This window comes from Phocoena phocoena, chromosome X, assembly GCF_963924675.1.
Source record: "Phocoena phocoena chromosome X, mPhoPho1.1, whole genome shotgun sequence".
In the NCBI taxonomy this organism is placed as follows: Eukaryota; Metazoa; Chordata; class Mammalia; order Artiodactyla; family Phocoenidae; genus Phocoena; species Phocoena phocoena.
The window spans coordinates 14990961-15009382 of NC_089240.1; the positions used below are offsets into that span (position 1 = coordinate 14990961).

Sequence of the window (18422 nt, forward strand, 5' to 3'; positions counted from 1 at the left end):
AATCAAAACACAAACTGTGGTACATCCACACCACGGAACAGTACTCAGCAAGGAACTACTGACATAATTCAGATGAATCTCCAGGGAATCATGCTGAGGTGGGTGTGGTTACAAAAGGGCAAGATGAGGCATCCTTAAGGTGACGAAAATGTTCTGTATCTTGACTGGATGGTGGATAGCAAACCTACTCATGTGATAAAATCAAACAGAACTAAACACATATACACACAAATCAATACAATTAAACTGGGGAAATCTCAATAAGGTCTATAGATTGTATCAGTGTCAATATCCCGGTTGTGATATTGTTACAATTTTGCAAGATGTTATTGTTGGGAAAAATAGGTAAAGTATAAACGGGATCACTCTGTATTAATTTCTTAAAACCACATGAGCATCTTAAATTACCACAAAGTTGAAAGTTTAGTTAAAAACGAGCTATCACTGGCTTACATTAAGGATGTTGATGGATCTAGAATAAAAAGTGCTACCTGAGATATGTTATCATTTCAAACTCACCAAAATTGGGTGGAATGGAGAGAGTTGAAGAGGCAGCATCTGGGCCACTGTCATTGCCCACCAAATTTGGGTAATACACTGTCTGAGAGCTGTTTTCCATGCTGGTTTCTGCTTTTCCCAGCATTTCTGTAAGTAAAGCTTTTTCAAGTGCTGAAAGAAGACAACTCTCAATTGTGAATTCTATACTGGATGAGACTATCCTTCAGGAACTAATGAGAAATAAAGACATTCTGACACAAAGGAAAAATGATTTTTTAAATTTTCCCTAGCAGATTTGCCCTTAAAAATAGCTAAAGGAAAATCTTCAAAAAAGAAAGGATATTATGAAAGAAGGAATCTTGGAGCATCAGGAAAGAAGAAATAACAACGGAAAGATCAGAAATATGGATGGAGAGAAACTGGATCACCCACACATTGCTGCTTGGAATGTAAATGGTACAGCCTCTCTGGAATACTGTTCAGCAGTTTCTTATAAAACTAATATACTATGGTTCCAAAGGAGACGAGAAAGTTTGGAATTAAAAGCACAAGTGTTCGACATATACATACTACTATATATATAACAGATAACTAATAAGGACCTACTGTAGAACACAGGGAACTCTTCTCAATACTCTGTAATGACCTATATGGGAAAAGAATCTAAAAAAAAGTGGATATGTATATGTATAACCAATTCACTTTGCTGTACAGCAGAAACTAACAAAACATTGTAAATCAACTATACTCCAATAACAATTTTTAAAACAAAGAAAAGAAAGAAAGAAACATGCTATTACTATAAGACCTAACAACTGCACTTCTGGCATTCATGACAGAGAAATGAAAAAATTTATATTTACACAAAAATCAGTACATCAATGTTCACAGCACTTGTAGTATCAAAAAACTTAGAAAAAAAACAGATGTCCTTCAATGTGTGAATGGTTTTTAAAAAAATGTTGCATATATATACCACGGAAAACTCTTCATTAATAGAAAGGAACTATTAAGAAATGAAAACTGATATTTACATAAAAGTGTGCACAGGAATATTTATAGCTGCTTTACTCCTAATAGCCAAAAACTGAAAAAAAAAAAACCAGATGCCCTTCAACAGGTGAAGAGTTAAAATGTTGTATATCCATAGCATGGAATACTCTTCAGCAATAATAGTAATAAACTATTGATACATGCCACAAACTGGATGAGTCTCTAGGGAATTAGACTGAGTGAAAAAAAACAATCCCAAAGGTTACACAGTATGTTATTTCACTTATATAACAATGTGAGACAAAACTATAGAAACGGAGAAGAGATCAATGGTAGCCAGGTGTTAGGGATGGGTCTTGGAGGAAGGGAAGGCTGGTGTGTTGTTAAAAAGCAATAACAAGGGATCCTTGAGTGATGGTAATGATCTCTACCTTGACTGTGATGGACTCACTCATGTGATAAAATTGCACAGTGCTAAGTATACAAATGAAAGTGTACACACAGACATACACGTAAAACTGGAGGCACCTCGATAATGTCTGTGGGTTGTATCAATGTCAATATCTGGGTTGTGATACTGTACCACAGTTTAGCAAGGTGTAGTCATTGGGAAAAATAAGTAAACCATAAATAGGATCTCTCTGTATTACTTTTTACAACTGCATGTGAATCTTAAATTATACCAAAAAGTATTAAAAAGAGCTGCAACTGAAAAAAACGAAACAAAACAGCTGCAACTGGCTTGTATTAAGGATGTGGATAGATCTAGATTAAACAGTGCTACTCCTAATATATATCATTTCAAACTCACCAAAACTGGGCAGGAGGTAATGAGATGAAGAGTCAGTATCTGGGCCACTGACATTTCCCAGTAAAGTTGGGTAATACACCGTCTGAGAGCTGTTTTCCAGGCTGGTTTCTGCTGTTCCTGGAACTTCTACAAGTATGTATTTTTCAACTACTGAAAGAAAAGAACTCACAACCATGAATTCTACGGGAAGTGAAATTATCCTTCAAGTAAAAGGTGAAAATAATTCCGAAACAAAGGAAAACTAAGAAAATCTGTCCCTAGCAGTCTTACCCATATGGAAAGGTTAAAGAAAAATCCTCAAACAGAAAGGATACGATGAAAGAAGGAAATCTGGAGCATCAGGAAGAAAGAAAGAGCAATGGGAAAAACGGAAACATGAATGTGAAGAAACTGGACCATTGCTGGTGAGAATGAAAAATGGTACAGTCTCAGGACTTTCCTGGTGGTCCAGCGGTAAAGAATCCGCCTTCCAATGCAGGGGACGCAGGTTCAATCCCTGGTCGGGGAACTAAGATCCCACATGCCACGGGGCAACTAAGCCCGCGCACCACAACTACTGAGCTCACGTGCCTCAGCGAGAGAGCCTGCGTGCCGCAAACTACAGAGCCCATGCTCCCTGGAGCCTGCATGCCACAACTAAAGAGGGGAAAACCCACGCACCACAACTAGAGAGAAGCCCGCGCACTGCAACGAAGAGCCCACCCTGCAACGAAAGATCTCGCGTGCCACAACTAAGACCCAATGCAGCCAAAAATAAATTAAATAAATAAATAATAAATCTTTAAAAAAATATAAAGCAAAGGAAAAACCTGAACATGTTTTCAAAAAAACCAAAAAGTAAAAAGAAAAATGGTATATCCTCTCTACTGGCATTTTCTTATAAAACTAAACATGCTAAGACTCGAAAATTGCACTCTTGGCATTCATGACAGAGAAATTAAATCTTACATATATACAAAAACCAATACATGGGTGTTGATAACAGCTTTACTCTTTTTTATTTTTATTTTTTTTTTTTGCGGTACGTGGGCCTCTCACCGCTGTGGCCTCTCCCGCTGCGGAGCACAGGCTCCGGACGCGCAGGCCCAGCGGCCATGGCTCACGGGCCCAGCCGTTCCGTGGCACATAGGATCTTCCCGGACCAGGGCACGGACCCGTGTCCCCTGCGTCGGCAGGTGGACTCCCAACCACTGCGCCACCAGGGAAGCCCCGCGTTTACTCTTAATACCAAAAACTAAGGGAAAAAAAGAACTAATGCCCTTCAATGGCTGAATGGTTAAAAACAGTTACTGCATATTGAAATCCTATAAAACTACTCAGCAATAAAAAGGAAGGAGGGACTTCCCTGGTGGCACAGTGGTTAAGAATCCGCCTGCCAATGCAGGGGACCCGGGTTCGAACCCTGGTCCGTGAAGATCCCACATGCCATGGAGCAACTAAGCCCATGTGCCACAACTACTGAGCCTGCGCCTGCGCTCTAGAGCCCGTGAGCCACAACTGCTGAAGCCCACACACCTAGAGCCTGTGCTCTGCAACAAGAGAAGCCACTGCAATGAGAAGCCCGCGCACCGCAACGAAGAGTAGCCCCCACTCGCCGCAACTAGAGAAAAGCCTGCGCGCAGCAACGAAGACCCAATGCAGCCAAAAATAAATATTTTTTTTTAAAAAGGGAAGGAAATTTTGATACATGCAACAACATGGATGAATCCTCAAGGAATTATGCTGAGTGAAAAAAATCCTCAAAGTTTACGTACTGTAAGACTCCCTTTATATAACACTCTTGAAGTGACAAAATTATAGAGACCAGTGTTTGCTAGGGGCTACGGAACAAGCAGTGGGGAAGGAAAGGGCAACCTGAGAGAGGTGGGTGTGGCTATAAAAGGGCAAGAAGAGGCATCCTTATGGTGATGGAAATGTTTCTGTATCTTGACCGTGTTGGTGGATATCACACCTACTCATGTGATGAAATCAGACAGAAATAAATATAAACACACACAAATTACTACAAGTAAAACTGGGGACATCTCAGTAACATCTGTGTATTATATCAATGTCAATACCCCAGTTGTGATATTTTACTAATTTTGCAAGATGTAATCATTGAGAGAAAAGGGTAAAGTGTAAAAGGGATCTTTTTATATTATTTCTTACAAATATATGTGAATCTAAAATTATTTCAAAATAAAAAGTTTAATTTAAAAAATGGGCTACCATTAACTTGCATTAAGGATGTTGATACATCTAGATTAAACAGTGCTACTCGTAGTATGCATTATTTGAAACTCAGCAAAATTGGGTGGGAGGTTGACAGGTAAAGAAGAACACTGGCCACTGTCATTTCCCAATAAAGTTGGGTAACTCATTGTCTCAGGGTTGTTCTCCAGGCTGGTTTCTGCTATTTCTGGCATAGCTACAGTAAAAACATTTTTCAAGTGCTTAAGAAAATAACTCTCAGTCATTAATTCTATACATAGTGAAACTAACCTTCATTAATGTATGGGAAATAAATACATTCTCACATGAAGGAAAACTAAAAGAACTTGTCTCTTGCAGACTTACCCTTAAAGGAAGGCTAAAGGAAAATCTTCAAACAGAAAGAATATGATAAAAGAATGGATCTTTGAGCATCAAGAAGAAAGAACAATGGAAAGAGAAGAAATATGCACGCAGAAAAATTATATCACGTATATTATGGGTGGAAGGTAAAATTATACAGCTCCTCTGAAAAATAAGTTTAGCAGTTTCTTATAAAACTAAACATGGAATTACATATGACCCAGAATTGCCCTCTTGGGCATTCATCTCAAAGAAATGTAGACTTATGTTTACACAAAAACTGGTAAAGGACTGTTCATAGAGCTAAACTTGTAATAGCCAAAAACTGGAAATTTCCCAAACGTCCTTCTATGGGCAAACAGATAAACAGTTATACACCCATATCATGGAACAGTACTCAACAATAAAAAGGAAGGAACTCTTGATACAAGCAACAACTGGTATAAATCTCCAGGAAATTATGTTCAGTTAAAAAAACAGCCATGCCCAAAAGGTTCTATAGTATTTTATTCCATTTAAATAACAATATTCAAATGACAAAATTATAGAAACGAAAGTCAGTTCAGGGCTTGCAGGGGTTAGGATGGGGCAGGGTGGGAGGAAAAGGGTGACCAGAGGGAGGTGATTGTGGTTAATAAAAGGGCAATATGAAGGGTGTTTGTGGTAATGATGGAAATGTTCTGTATCACGACTGTGATGGTGGGCAAATACACTGAGGCATGGAATAAAATTGCATAGAACTAAACACACACACACACAAATGTGGATTTAATCAATGTCAGTATCCTGGTTGTGATACTTTACTATAGTTTTGCAAGATGGTATTATTAAGGAAAATGGGTAAAGCACAAATAGGAACTCTGTATAATTTCTTACAACTACACGTGAATCTAAAATTACCTCAAAATGAAAAGCTTAATTTAAAAAAGAGCTACCACTGACTTGCATTAAGGATGTTAGTGAATCTGAATTAAACAATGCTACTTGTAATATGTATCATTTCAAGCTCACCAAAATTGGGAGGGATGAAGATAGATGAAGAGGCAGTATCCCGGCCACTGTCATTTCCCAAAAAAGTTGGATAGTACCTTGACTCAGTGCTGTTTCCAAGGCTGGTTTCTGCCTTTCCTGACACTTCTACAAATAAAAAGTTTTCAAGGGCTGTAATACAAGAACTCTCATCCAGGGATTCCATACTGGGTGAAACTATCCTTCAGAAAGAAGGGGAAATGAAGACATTCTCACACAAAGGAACTACCAAATGTAAAATAGATAGCTAGTGAGAAGCAGTCGCATAGCGCAGGGAGGTCAGCTCGGTACTTTGTGTCCACCTAGAGGGGTGGGATAGGAAGGGTGGGAGGGAGACGCAAGAGGGAGGAGATATAGGGATATATGCATATGTATAGCTGATTCACTTTGTTATAAAGCATAAACTAACACACCATTGTAAAGCAATTATACTCCAATAAAGATATTATTTTAAAAAAAGATTTTTGTCCCCAGCAGATTTACTCTTAAAAAAGAAAATCTTCTACCAGATAGGATATGATGAAAGAAGCAATCAGGAAGCATCAGCAGGAAGAAAGAACAATGGAAAGAGCAGAAATATGGCTCCAGTGAAACTGGATCACTCATACATTGCTGGCAGGAATGCAAAATGGTACACCTACACTGGAAAACAGGTAGTTTCTCATAAAGCTAAACACGCAGTTAACATATAACCAGCAACTGCACTCTTGGGTATTCATGTCAGAGAAATGAAAACTTCTGTTAACACAAAAACCTGTACATGAATATTCATAGCAGCCTTAGTCCTAATAGTGAAAAACTAGAAAACAAAACCCCAAATTTTCTTCAGCAGACGAATGCTTAAACTATGACACATCTATACCAAGTAACAGTACTCAGCAATAAAAAGGAAGGAACTAGTGAACAACTTGCTTTAATCTCTAGGGACTTATATTTAGTGAAAAAAGCCAATATCAAAATGTTACATACCATATGCCTACAAATATATAACAATTTTGAAGTGACAAAGTTCTAGAGATGGAGAATAGATCAGTGGTTGCCTGAGTACTGAGGGGATAAGGGAATAGGGAGAGTTAGGGATAGGGGAATAGGGAGGGCAGGGTCACCAGAGGGTGATGGGTGGTTATAAAAAGGCAACACAAGTGATCCTTGTGATGGAAATATTCTGTACCTTGACTATGGTGGTGGACATACAAACTTTATCATATGGTAAAACTGCACAGAACTAAAAGTACACACACGCAAATGAATACAAGTCAAACTGGGAACAGCTGAATAAGATCCATGGATTACATCAACGTCAATATCCTGGTTGTGATATTTTACTATAGTTTTACAGGATGCTACCACTGAGGGAAATTGGGTAAAGGGTATCACTCTGTATTATTTCTTACAACTACATGTGAATCTATAATTATCTCAATATAAAACTTCTAATTAAAAAATAGCTATCACTAGTTTGCATTAAGGATGCCTTTGAATATAGATTACTGGATGCTATTTGTAATGTGTGCCGTTTCAAACTCACCAGTAATGGGAGGCATGCAGAGAAATGTCAAGGCAGCATCTGGGCCCATGCTGTTATCTCCCATTATAGTTGAGTAGTTCATTGTCTCAGAGGTATCTGCCAGACTGGGTTCTCCTTGTGGCAGAACTGCTATAGGCACTGCTACAGTAGCCTGGGCAGATGAGATAACACTGTTGGTACTTTCGGCACCTTCACTGACATGGGAGGATAGAACAGGAAGCCCAGGAGATGGGCTGCGTGGTGTGAAACATGGCTCTAATGAGTATGTGGAGACAACTCTGGGCGGTGGTGGACTCTCCCTGAGGACCGGCTGCTGCAGTTCAGGGAGTGCTGCTGACTGAAGAGATGTTCCTACAGGGTTGGTCTCGGCATTGTCTTCCTGCCTTTCCACGGGTAAAGATGGGCTACAATCTCCCTGTCCAGGGTAAAAGAACAGAATGGGTTAAGCTCCTTTCTGTAATTTCTCCATGAAGTATACAATCAAAACTTTTCTGTGTAAATCCAGATGACCTCTAAAATGACATGAATTCAGTATAAATCTTCTGTGAGTAAAAATAAGAATTGAAAAATCAGTAAAAGCATTAATACCTGTTTTCCTTGCAACATCATTTTCCATAGTCAAGTATAAATGCTGAATTTTGATTATATGATTTTTAATCCTCTTCAACCCTACATTTTGATTGCATTTTATACATTATGGTTACAAACATAAAAATATTCAGTATCATGTCTCAAACCTAGACTTCAGCATTCTTCCAAGAGAGGTTATTCTCCAACCTACTGCTAAAGCAAGTATAGATCAGCCTTGCTAATCTCAGAGTTATTCGTTCTCTCTCACTTCTAACTGATTGGTATCTCTAGGAACTAGAGCTTTATGGAAGTAGTTAGGCACAGTTAGGCAACAATGGTTTCTCCAAAGAATGCTGCATTTGTGAAATGACTCCACAAAGGTGGTTAACCTGCCTCTTCGTGTTTTCAATAAGTTCTTGCAAACCCTGTCATAATAAAAAAAATTTCAGTAGTTCCTATTTTGAAACGAAAGTAACATATAAGAAAATATCATTAAGCCAAAGTCAAAGTCTGAAAGTTTTCAAGCCGTCAGAAATCTCTTGTTTCCCACTTGATGCCTGGCTGTTGGGGACCCAGAGCCGAGCTGGCTGAGATAAGGCGCGCCAACCTCCCACTCAACTACTCCATGTCACACAGGCATTTTACGAAGCTTGAATACTGGGAAGTAAATGTACCGCAATTCCTATAAGCCATCACATTTATGATGGAGTCATTTTACATCAAGGAAGGTGCTACTTTAGGAAAGAAATTTTCAAATCTGCTAAAAGGCCAAAGAGCCTCTTTCCATATAATGATGGTATAACCTAATAGGCAGTGAGGGGTCCACTCTGGAAAGAACAGTGAGCCAAATACAACAGATGTGACCTTTGGCTTCAGAGTACTTTAAAGTCATGCAATTAACAATTAACCTTACAAAACCTTTGAGTACGCGACCCCTGTATGCCAATCAAGTATGTGACTGATAAAACCGGAGAATTCTTGAAATACACAGAAATTTCATTCGGGCAAAAATACACTTAAAAGGCCAGAACCATTAATTACATCATTCGTTCAAAGAAACATTTATTGAAGGCCTACCACCTGTGAGAACTACTTTGCTAGATGCTGGGAATGTGGACATTAAAAAGAAAAAAAAAAGATAAAGACAAAGGAAGAAAAAACCAGCTCCTACCCTAAGGAACTCCCATTTTAGCTGGAGAGAGACAAGTAAAGAGACAAGGTCAACAGAGCAAGTGATCGGCCGCCTGGAGCAGCGGATTTCAGTGTGCTCCGTGGACCAGCAGCATCAACACCATCTACGAGCTTGTTGGAAATGAAAAATCTCCCACCTCAGATCTACTGAACTGGGAACTCTGAGATCGAGGGCAGTGATCTGTGTTTTCACAAGCCCTCTAGGTGATTCTGATGCACGATGAAGCATGAGACCCACTGGCTCTCAGCCCTGAATAACTAGCACAGGCTCTAGGGGAACACAGTTGGGTTCAAGTTACTTAACTTCTCTGTTGTTCAATTTCCTTATAAATAGAATCGGGATGAAATCCTCTCTCCGTTCTGCTGAGGACAAGACAACGTGCTACAGTATTAATACCAACATAATAATAATAGTCCATGATGACTGGTCTGATGGTGCTCAATCATCTAGTAGTAGTATCATTGCCACGCTACAGATAAGAACAAGAGGCTAAGCGTGCACAGAAGAGCAAGACCTAATCCAGCCTGACAGTCGTGGCAGGATTCTCGAAGAAGGAGGTATCTGCGCTGAGAATGAAAAGATGAGAAGGTGTTCACTAGGTAGAGATGTACAGAGGAGCATACAGGGCAGAAGGAACAGTATATTCTAAAATACCCAACAAATTAGGAGTATGGGATTAACTGACATAAACTACTATACATAAAACGATAAACAAGGATTTACTGTAGAGCACAGGGAATTATACCCCAAACCTTATAACAACCTATAATGGAATATAATCAGCAAAACCCCCGAATTACTATGCTCTACACCCGGAACTAACACAATATTACAAATCAGCTATACTTCAATAAAAAATATTAAAACAGAAATTAAAAACACCCAAACAGAAAACAGGAAGTCAAATGTTTAGAAAGTGAACATAAATGACGATCAAAGAGCTGGGTTATGATGGGAAGGAGAGAGAGAGGATGACAGCTATAGAGGGATGGGAGGCAAAAAGAAGTGGTTTTTTTAAACCTGTGGGAGAATGACTACGCTGAGAGTGATGGAGACAGAGGCTGAAGACACAAGAGACAGAGGGATGAAGGGAGGTGTCTGAGCACAGGGAAAGAGGGTCAGTTGCAGAAACCAGCAGAGGTGTTAGCCTTACAGAGGAAACACTTTTCCCACTCCAGTGGTCAGGAAGGAGGTCGCCAGAGATGGATCCAGGCAAGTGTGAGGGCTGTGGGGAGAGGAATCAGGACTTGGAGGGGATTTCTGCTCCACACCCTCCATTTTCTCCACGAAATAAGAGAACAGGATCGGGGTTGTCTGAGGATCACCAGTCCCCAGTGGAGGTCCTCCCCTCTGCTTCCCAGCCTGGACAGGGCTGGGGTTTTACTAAAGGGGGTGCTGGGCGAGGATTAAAAAAGAACAGATGGGGGACCGCGGAGTAGTGCACAGCGGCGGGTGCGGAGGGCAAAGCGGGGAGATTCCTGCACAGACGATCGGTGCCGACCGGCACTCACCAACCCGAGAGGCTTGTCTGCTCACCCGCCGGGGCGGGCGGGGCTGCGAGCTGAGGCTCGGGTTTCGGCTTTGGACAGAGCGCAGGGAGAGGACTGGGGTTGGCGGCTTGAACATAACCTGAAGGGGTTGGTGCGCCACGGCTAGCCGGGAGCGAGTTCGGGGAAAAGCCTGCACCGGCCGAAGAGGCAAGAGACTTTTTCTTCCCTCTTTGTTTCCTGGTGCGCGAGAAGAGGGGTTTAAGAGCGCTGCTTAAAGGAACTCCAGAGACGGGCGCGAGCCACGGCTAAAAGCGCGAACCCCAGAGACGGGCGCGAGCCGCGGATGAGGGCGCGAGCCCCCGAGACGGGCGCGAGCCGCGGCTGGAAGCGCGAACCCCAGAGACGGGCGCGAGCCGCGGCTAGAACCGCGGACCCCAGAGACGGGCGGGAGGCGCTGGGGCTGCTGCTGCCGCCACCAGGGGGGCTGTGTGCGAGCACAGGTCACTCTCCGCGCCCCTCTTCCGCGGAGCCTGTGCAGGCCGCCACTGCCAGGTTCCCGGGATCCAGGGACAACTTCCCCGGGAGTACGCACGGCGGGTCTCAGGCTGGTGCAACGTCACGCCGGCCTCTGCCGCAGCGTCACGCCGCCTCTGCCGCCGCAGGCCCGCCCCGCACGCAGTGCCCCTCCTTCCCCCATCCCCCAACCCCCGGCCTGAGTGAGCCGGAGCTCCCGAATCAGCGGCTCCTTTAACCCCGTCCTGTCTGAGCAAAAAACAGACGCCCTCCAGCGACCTGCGCGCAGGGGCAGGGCCGGGTACAAAGCTGAGCTCCTGTGAGCTGTGAGAGCAGGGAGGAGAGGGGGAGGTCTCTCCTGGCAGCCGCGGAGGCGGCGGATTGAAGCTCCACGATCAACTTGATGTGCCCTGCATTGTGGAATACCTGAATAGACAGGGAGTGAGCCCAAACTGAAGAGGGGGAATTTAGGAGCGAGATCTGTGATTTTTTTCCCTTTTCCTCTTTTTGTGAATGTCTGCGTGTATGCTTCTGTGTGAGATCTTGTCTGTATACTCTTGCTTCCACCATTTGTCCTAGGGCTCTATCCGTCCATGGTTTTTTTTTTAAAAAAAATTTTTTTTCTTAATAATTAATTTTAATTGTAATAACTTTATTGTACTTTACCTTCGTTCTTTCTTTCTTTCTTTCCTTCCTTCCTTCCGTCCTTTAGACAGCGAATCACCCCAGGTTGAGGAGGTGGTCTCTGGGAGCAGGATTTATGATTTTTCCCCCTTTGCCTCTCTTTGTGAATGTGTATGTGTATGCTTCTGTGTAAGATTTTCTCTGTATAGCTTTGCTTCCAACATTTGTCCTAGGGTTCTATCCGTCCCTTTTTTTTTTTTTCTAAATATTTTTTAGTTCAATAACTATATTACACTTTATTTTATTTTTACTGTATCTTCTTTCTTTCTGTCTTTTTTCCTTCTTTCCCTCCTTCCTTCCTTCCTCCCTCCCTCCCTTCTTTCCTTCTTTGCTTCTTTCTTCCTTCCTTTCCTCCTTTCCTTCTTTCTTTCCTCATACTTCTACTAATTCTCTCTACATTTTCTCCTTCTGTCCCTCCTTCCTTCCTTCCTCCCTCCCTCCCTCCCTCCTTTCTTTCCTTCTTTGCTTCTTTCTTCCTTCCGTCCTTTCCTCCTTTCCTTCTTTCTTTCCTCATACTTCTACTAATTCTCTCTACATTTTCTCCTTCTTTCCCTCCTTCCTTCCTTCCTTCCTCCCTCCCTCCCTCCCTCCTTTCTTTCCTTCTTTGCTTCTTTCTTCCTTCCTTCCTTTCCTCCTTTCCTTCTTTCTTTCCTCATACTTCTACTAATTCTCTCTACTTTTTCTCCCTTTTATTCTGAGCCGTGTGGATGAAAGGCTCTTGGTGCTCCAGCCCAGGAGGCAGGGCTCTGCCTCTGAGGTAGGAGAGCCAACTTCAGGACACTGGTCAACAAGAGACCTCCCAGCTCCACATAATATTAAACGGTGGAAATCTCCCAGAGACCTCCATCTTAACACCAGCACCCAGCTTCACTCAACGACCAGCAAGCCACAGTGCTGGACAACCTATGCCAAACAACTAGCAAAACAGGAACACAACCCCACCCATTAGCAGAGAGGCTGCCTAAAATCATAACAAGGCCACAGACACCCCAAAACACACCACCAGACGTGAACCTGCCCACTAGAGAGACAAGATCCAGCCTCATCCAGCACAACACAGGCACTAGTCCCCTCCACCAGGAAGCCTACACAACCCACTGAAACAACCTTAGCCACTGGAGACAGACATCAAAAACAACGGGAACTACGAACGTGCAGCCTGCAAAAAGGAGACCCCAAACACAGTAAGATAAGCAAAATGAGAAGACAGAAAAACACACAGCAGATGAAGGAGCAAGATAAAAACCCACCAGACCTAACAAATGAAGAGGAAATAGGCAATCTACCTGAAAAAGAATTCAGAATAATGATAGTAAGGATGATCCGAAATCTTGGAAGTAGAATGGACAAAATGCAAGAAACAGTTAACAAGGACCTACAAGAACTAAAGATGAAACAAGCAACGATGAACAACGCAATAAATGAAATTAAAAGTACTCTAGATAGGATCAATAGCAGAATAACTGAGGCAGAAGAACGGATAAGTGACCTGGAAGATAAAGTAGTGGAAATAACTACTGCAGAGCAGAATAAAGAAAAAAGAATGAAAAGAACTGAGGACAGTCTCAGAGACCTCTGGGACAACATTAAACACACCAACATTCGAATTATAGGGGTTCCAGAAGAAGAAGAAAAAAAGAAAGGGACTGAGAAAATATTTGAAGAGATTATAGTTGAAAACTTCCCTAATATGGGAAAGGAAATAGTTAATCAAGTCCAGGAAGCACAGAGAGTCCCATACAGGATAAATACAAGGAGAAATACGCCAAGACACATATTAATCAAACTATCAAAAATTAAATACAAAGAAAGCATATTAAAAGCAGCAAGGGAAAAACAACAAATAACACACAAGGGAATCCCCATAAGGTTAACAGCTGATCTCTCAACAGAAACCCTACAAGCCAGAAGGGAGTGGCAGGATATACTGAAAGTGATGAAGGAGAAAAACCTGCAACCAAGACTACTCTACCCAGCAAGGATCTCATTCAGATTTGATGGAGAAATTAAAACCTTTACAGACAAGCAAAAGCTGAGAGAGTTCAGCACCACCAAACCAGCTTTACAACAAATGCTAAAGGAACTTCTCTAGATAAGAAATGCAAGAGAAGGAAACGACCTACAATAACGAACCCAAAACAATATAGAAAATGGGAATAGGAACATACATATCGATAATTACCTTAAATGTAAATGGACTAAATGCTCCCACCAAAAGACACAGATTGGCTGAATGGATACAAAAACAAGACCCTTATATATGCTGTCTACAAGAGACCCACCTCAGACCTAGAGACACATACAGACTGAAAGTAAGGGGATGGAAAAAGATATTCCATGCAAATGGAAACCAAAAGAAAGCTGGAGTAGCAATTCTCATATCAGACAAAATAGACTTTAAAATAAGGACTATTAAAAGGGATAAAGAAGGACACTACATAATGATCAAGGGATCGATCCAAGAAGAAGATATAACAATTGTAAATATTTATGCACCCAACATAGGAGCACCGCAATACATAAGGCAAATGCTAACAGCCATAAAAGGGGAAATTGACAGTAACACATTCATAGTAGGGGACTTTAACACCCCACTTTCACCCACGGACAGATCATCCAAAATGAAAATAAATAAGGAAACACAAGCTTTAAATGATACATTAAACAAGATGGACTTAATTGATATTTATAGGACACTCCATCCAAAAACAACAGAATACACATTTTTCTCAAGTGCTCATGGAACATTCTCCAGGATAGATCATATCTTGGGTCACAAATCAAGCCTTGGTAAATTTAAGAAAACTGAAATTGTATCAAGTATCTTTTCTGACCACAACGCCATGAGACTAGATATCAATTACAGGAAAAGATCTGTAAAAAATACAAACACATGGAGGCTAAACAATACACTACTTAATAATGAAGTGATCACTGAAGAAATCAAAGAGGAAATAAAAAAATACCTAGAAACAAATGACAATGGAGACACAACGACCCAAAACCTATGGGATGCAGCAAAAGCAGTTCTAAGGGGGAAGTTTATAGCAATACAAGCCCACCTTAAGAAGCAGGAAACATCTCGAATAAACAACCTAACCTTGCACCTCAAGCAATTAGAGAAAGAAGAACAAAAAAGCCCCAAAGCTAGCAGAAGGAAAGAAATCATAAAAATCAGATCAGAAATAAATGAAAAAGAAATGAAGGAAACGATAGCAAAGATCAATAAAACTAAAAGCTGGTTCTTTGAGAAGATAAACAAAAGAGATAAACCACTAGCCAGACTCATCAAGAAAACAAGGGAGAAGACTCAAATCAATAGAATTAGAAATGAAAAAGGAGAAGTAACAACTGACACTGCAGAAATAAAAAAAATCATGAGAGATTACTACAAGCAACTCTATGCCAATAAAATGGACAATCTGGAAGAAATGGACAAATTCTTAGAAATGCACAACCTGCCAAGACTGAATCAGGAAGAAATAGAAAATATGAACAGACCAATCACAAGCACTGAAATTGAAACTGTGATTAAAAATCTTCCAACAAACAAAAGCCCAGGACCAGATGGCTTCACAGGTGAATTCTATCAAACGTTTAGAGAAGAGCTAACACCTATCCTTCTCGAACTCTTCCAAAATATAGCAGAGGGAGGAACACTCCCAAATTCCTTCTACGAGGCCACCATCACCTTGATACCAAAACCAGACAAGGATGTCACAAAGAAAGAAAACTACAGGCCAATATCACTGATGAACATAGATGCAAAAATCCTCAACAAGATACTAGCAAACAGAATCCAACAGCACATTAAAAGGATCATACACCATGATCAAGTGGGGTTTATTCCAGGAATGCAAGGATTCTTCAATATACGCAAATCTACCAATGTGATAAACCATATTAACAAATTGAAGGAGAAAAACCATATGATCATCTCAATAGATGCAGAGAAACCTTTCGACAAAATTCAACACCCATTTATGATAAAAACCCTCCAGAAAGTAGGCATAGAGGGAACTTTCCTCAACATAATAAAGGCCATATATGACAAGCCCACAGCAAACATCATCCTCAATGGTGAAAAACTGAAAGCATTTCCACTAAGATCAGGAACAAGACAAGGTTGCCCACTCTCACCACTCTTATTCAACATAGTTTTGGAAGTTTTAGCCACAGCAATCAGAGAAGAAAAGGAAATAAAAGGAATCCAAATCGGAAAAGAAGAAGTAAAGCTGTCACTGTTTGCAGATGACATGATACTATACATAGAGAATCCTAAAGATGCTACCAGAAAACTACTAGCGCTAATCAATGAATTTCGCAAAGTAGCAGGATACAAAATTAATGCACAGAAATCTCTGGCATTCCTATATACTAATGATGAAAAATCTGAAAGTGAAATCAAGGAAACACTCCCATTTACCATTGCAACAAAAAGAATAAAATATCTAGGAATAAACCTACCTAAGGATACGAAAGACCTGTATGCAGAAAATTATAAGACACTGATGAAAGAAATTAAAGATGATACAAATAGATGGAGAGATATACCATGTTCTTGGATGGGAAGAATCAACATTGTGAAAATGACTCTACTACCCAAAGCAATCTACAGATTCAATGCAATCCCTATCAAACTACCACTGGCATTTTTCACAGAACTAGAACCAAAAATTTCGCAATTTGTATGGAAACACAAAAGACCCCGAATAGCCAAAGCAATCTTGAGAACGAAAAAAGGAGCTGGAGGAATCAGGCTCCCTGACTTCAGACTATACTACAAAGCAACAGTAATCAAGACAGTATGGTACTGGCACAAAAACAGAAAGATAGATCAGTGGAACAGGACAGAAAGCCCAGAGATAAACCCACGCACATATGGACACCTTATCTTTGATAAAGGAGGCAGGAATGTACAGTGGAGAAAGGACAGCCTCTTCAATAAATGGTGCTGGGAAAACTGGACAGGTCCATGTAAAAGTATGAGATTAGATCACTCCCTAACACCATACACAAAAATAAGCTCAAAATGGATTAAAGACCTAAATGTAAGGCCAGAAACTATCAAACTCTTAGAGGAAAACATAGGAAGAACACTCTATGACATAAATCACAGCAGGATCCTTTCTGACCCACCTCCTAGAGTAATGGAAATAAAAACAAAAATAAACAAATGGGACCTAATGAAACTTCAAAGCTTTTGCACAGCAAAGGAAACCATAATCAAGACCAAAAGACAACCCTCAGAATGGGAGAAAACATTTGCAAATGAAGCAACTGACAAAGGATTAATCTCCAAAATTTACAAGCAGCTCATGCAGCTCAATAACAAAAAAACAAACAACCCCATCCAAAAATGGGCAGAAGACCTAAACAGACATTTCTCCGAAGAAGATATACAGAATGCCAACAAACACATGAAAGAATGCTCAACATCATTAATCATTAGAGAAATGCACATCAAAACTACAATGAGATATCATCTCACACCAGTCAGAATGGCCATCATCAAAAAATCTAGAAACAATAAATGCTGGAGAGGGTGTGAAGAAAAGCGGACACTCTTGCACTGCTGGTGGGAATGTGAATTGGTTCAGCCACTATGGAGAACAGTATGGAGGTTCCTTAAAAAACTACAAATAGAATTACCATATGACCCAGCAATCCCACTACTGGGCATATACCCTGAGAAAACAAAAATTCAAAAAGAGTCATGTACCAAAATGTTCATTGCAGCTCTATTTACAATAGCCCGGAGATGGAAACAACCTAAGCGCCCATCATCGGATGAATGGATAAAGAAGATGTGGCACATATACACAATGGAATATTACTCAGCCTTAAAAAGAAATGAAATTGAGCTATTTGTAATGAGATGGATAGACCTAGAGTCTGTCATACAGAGTGAAGTAAGTCAGAAAGAAAAAGACAAATACCGTATGCTAACACATATATATGGAATTTAAGGGAAAAAAATGTCATGAAGAACCTAGGGGTAAGACAGGAATAAAGATGCAGACCTACTGGAGAACGGATTTGAGGATATGGGGAGGGGGAAGGGTGAGTTTTGACAGGGCGAGAGAGAGTCATGGACATATACACACTAACAAACGTAGTAAGGTAGATAGCTAGGGGGAAGCAGCCGCAAGGCACAGGGATATTAGCTCGGGGCTTTGTGACAGCCTGGAGGGGTGGGATGGGGAGAGTGGGAGGGAGGGAGACGCAAGAGGGAAAACATATGGGAACATATGTATATGTATAGCTGATTCACTTTGTTATAAAGCAGAAACTAACACACCATTGTAAAGCAATTATACCCCAATAAAGATGTTTAAAAAAAAAAAAGAAGAACAGATGGAGGTGCTGCACCATGTGGTCTAGACTGGTAAGGGAAGGCGCCGAAGAAAGGAGGGAGCTAGCACATTAGGAGAAATGGAGAGCATCCCTTAGCTGTGACTTTGGAACCTGGGCATGTCTTAGCGGAGATACTCTATCCCAACACATCTTGCACAATCGCTCAGAAGGCCCTGGCAGAGCAGTGTCAACCCAGTTCAT

General features: G+C 41.0%; 1 protein-coding gene across 1 annotated transcript in view; it reads right to left on the bottom strand.

The window, feature by feature from the left end:
* The window catches only part of BEND2 (BEN domain containing 2), a 105365-nt gene that overhangs the window by 67574 nt on the left and 19369 nt on the right, over positions 1-18422 (bottom strand). The window contains exons 4-6 of the mRNA XM_065901064.1: positions 7416-7830; positions 5870-5995; positions 520-669 (exon numbers count right to left, since the gene is read on the bottom strand). Coding sequence (XP_065757136.1) covers positions 520-669; positions 5870-5995; positions 7416-7830 — 691 coding nt within the window. The remainder of the gene's footprint in view (positions 1-519; positions 670-5869; positions 5996-7415; positions 7831-18422) is intronic.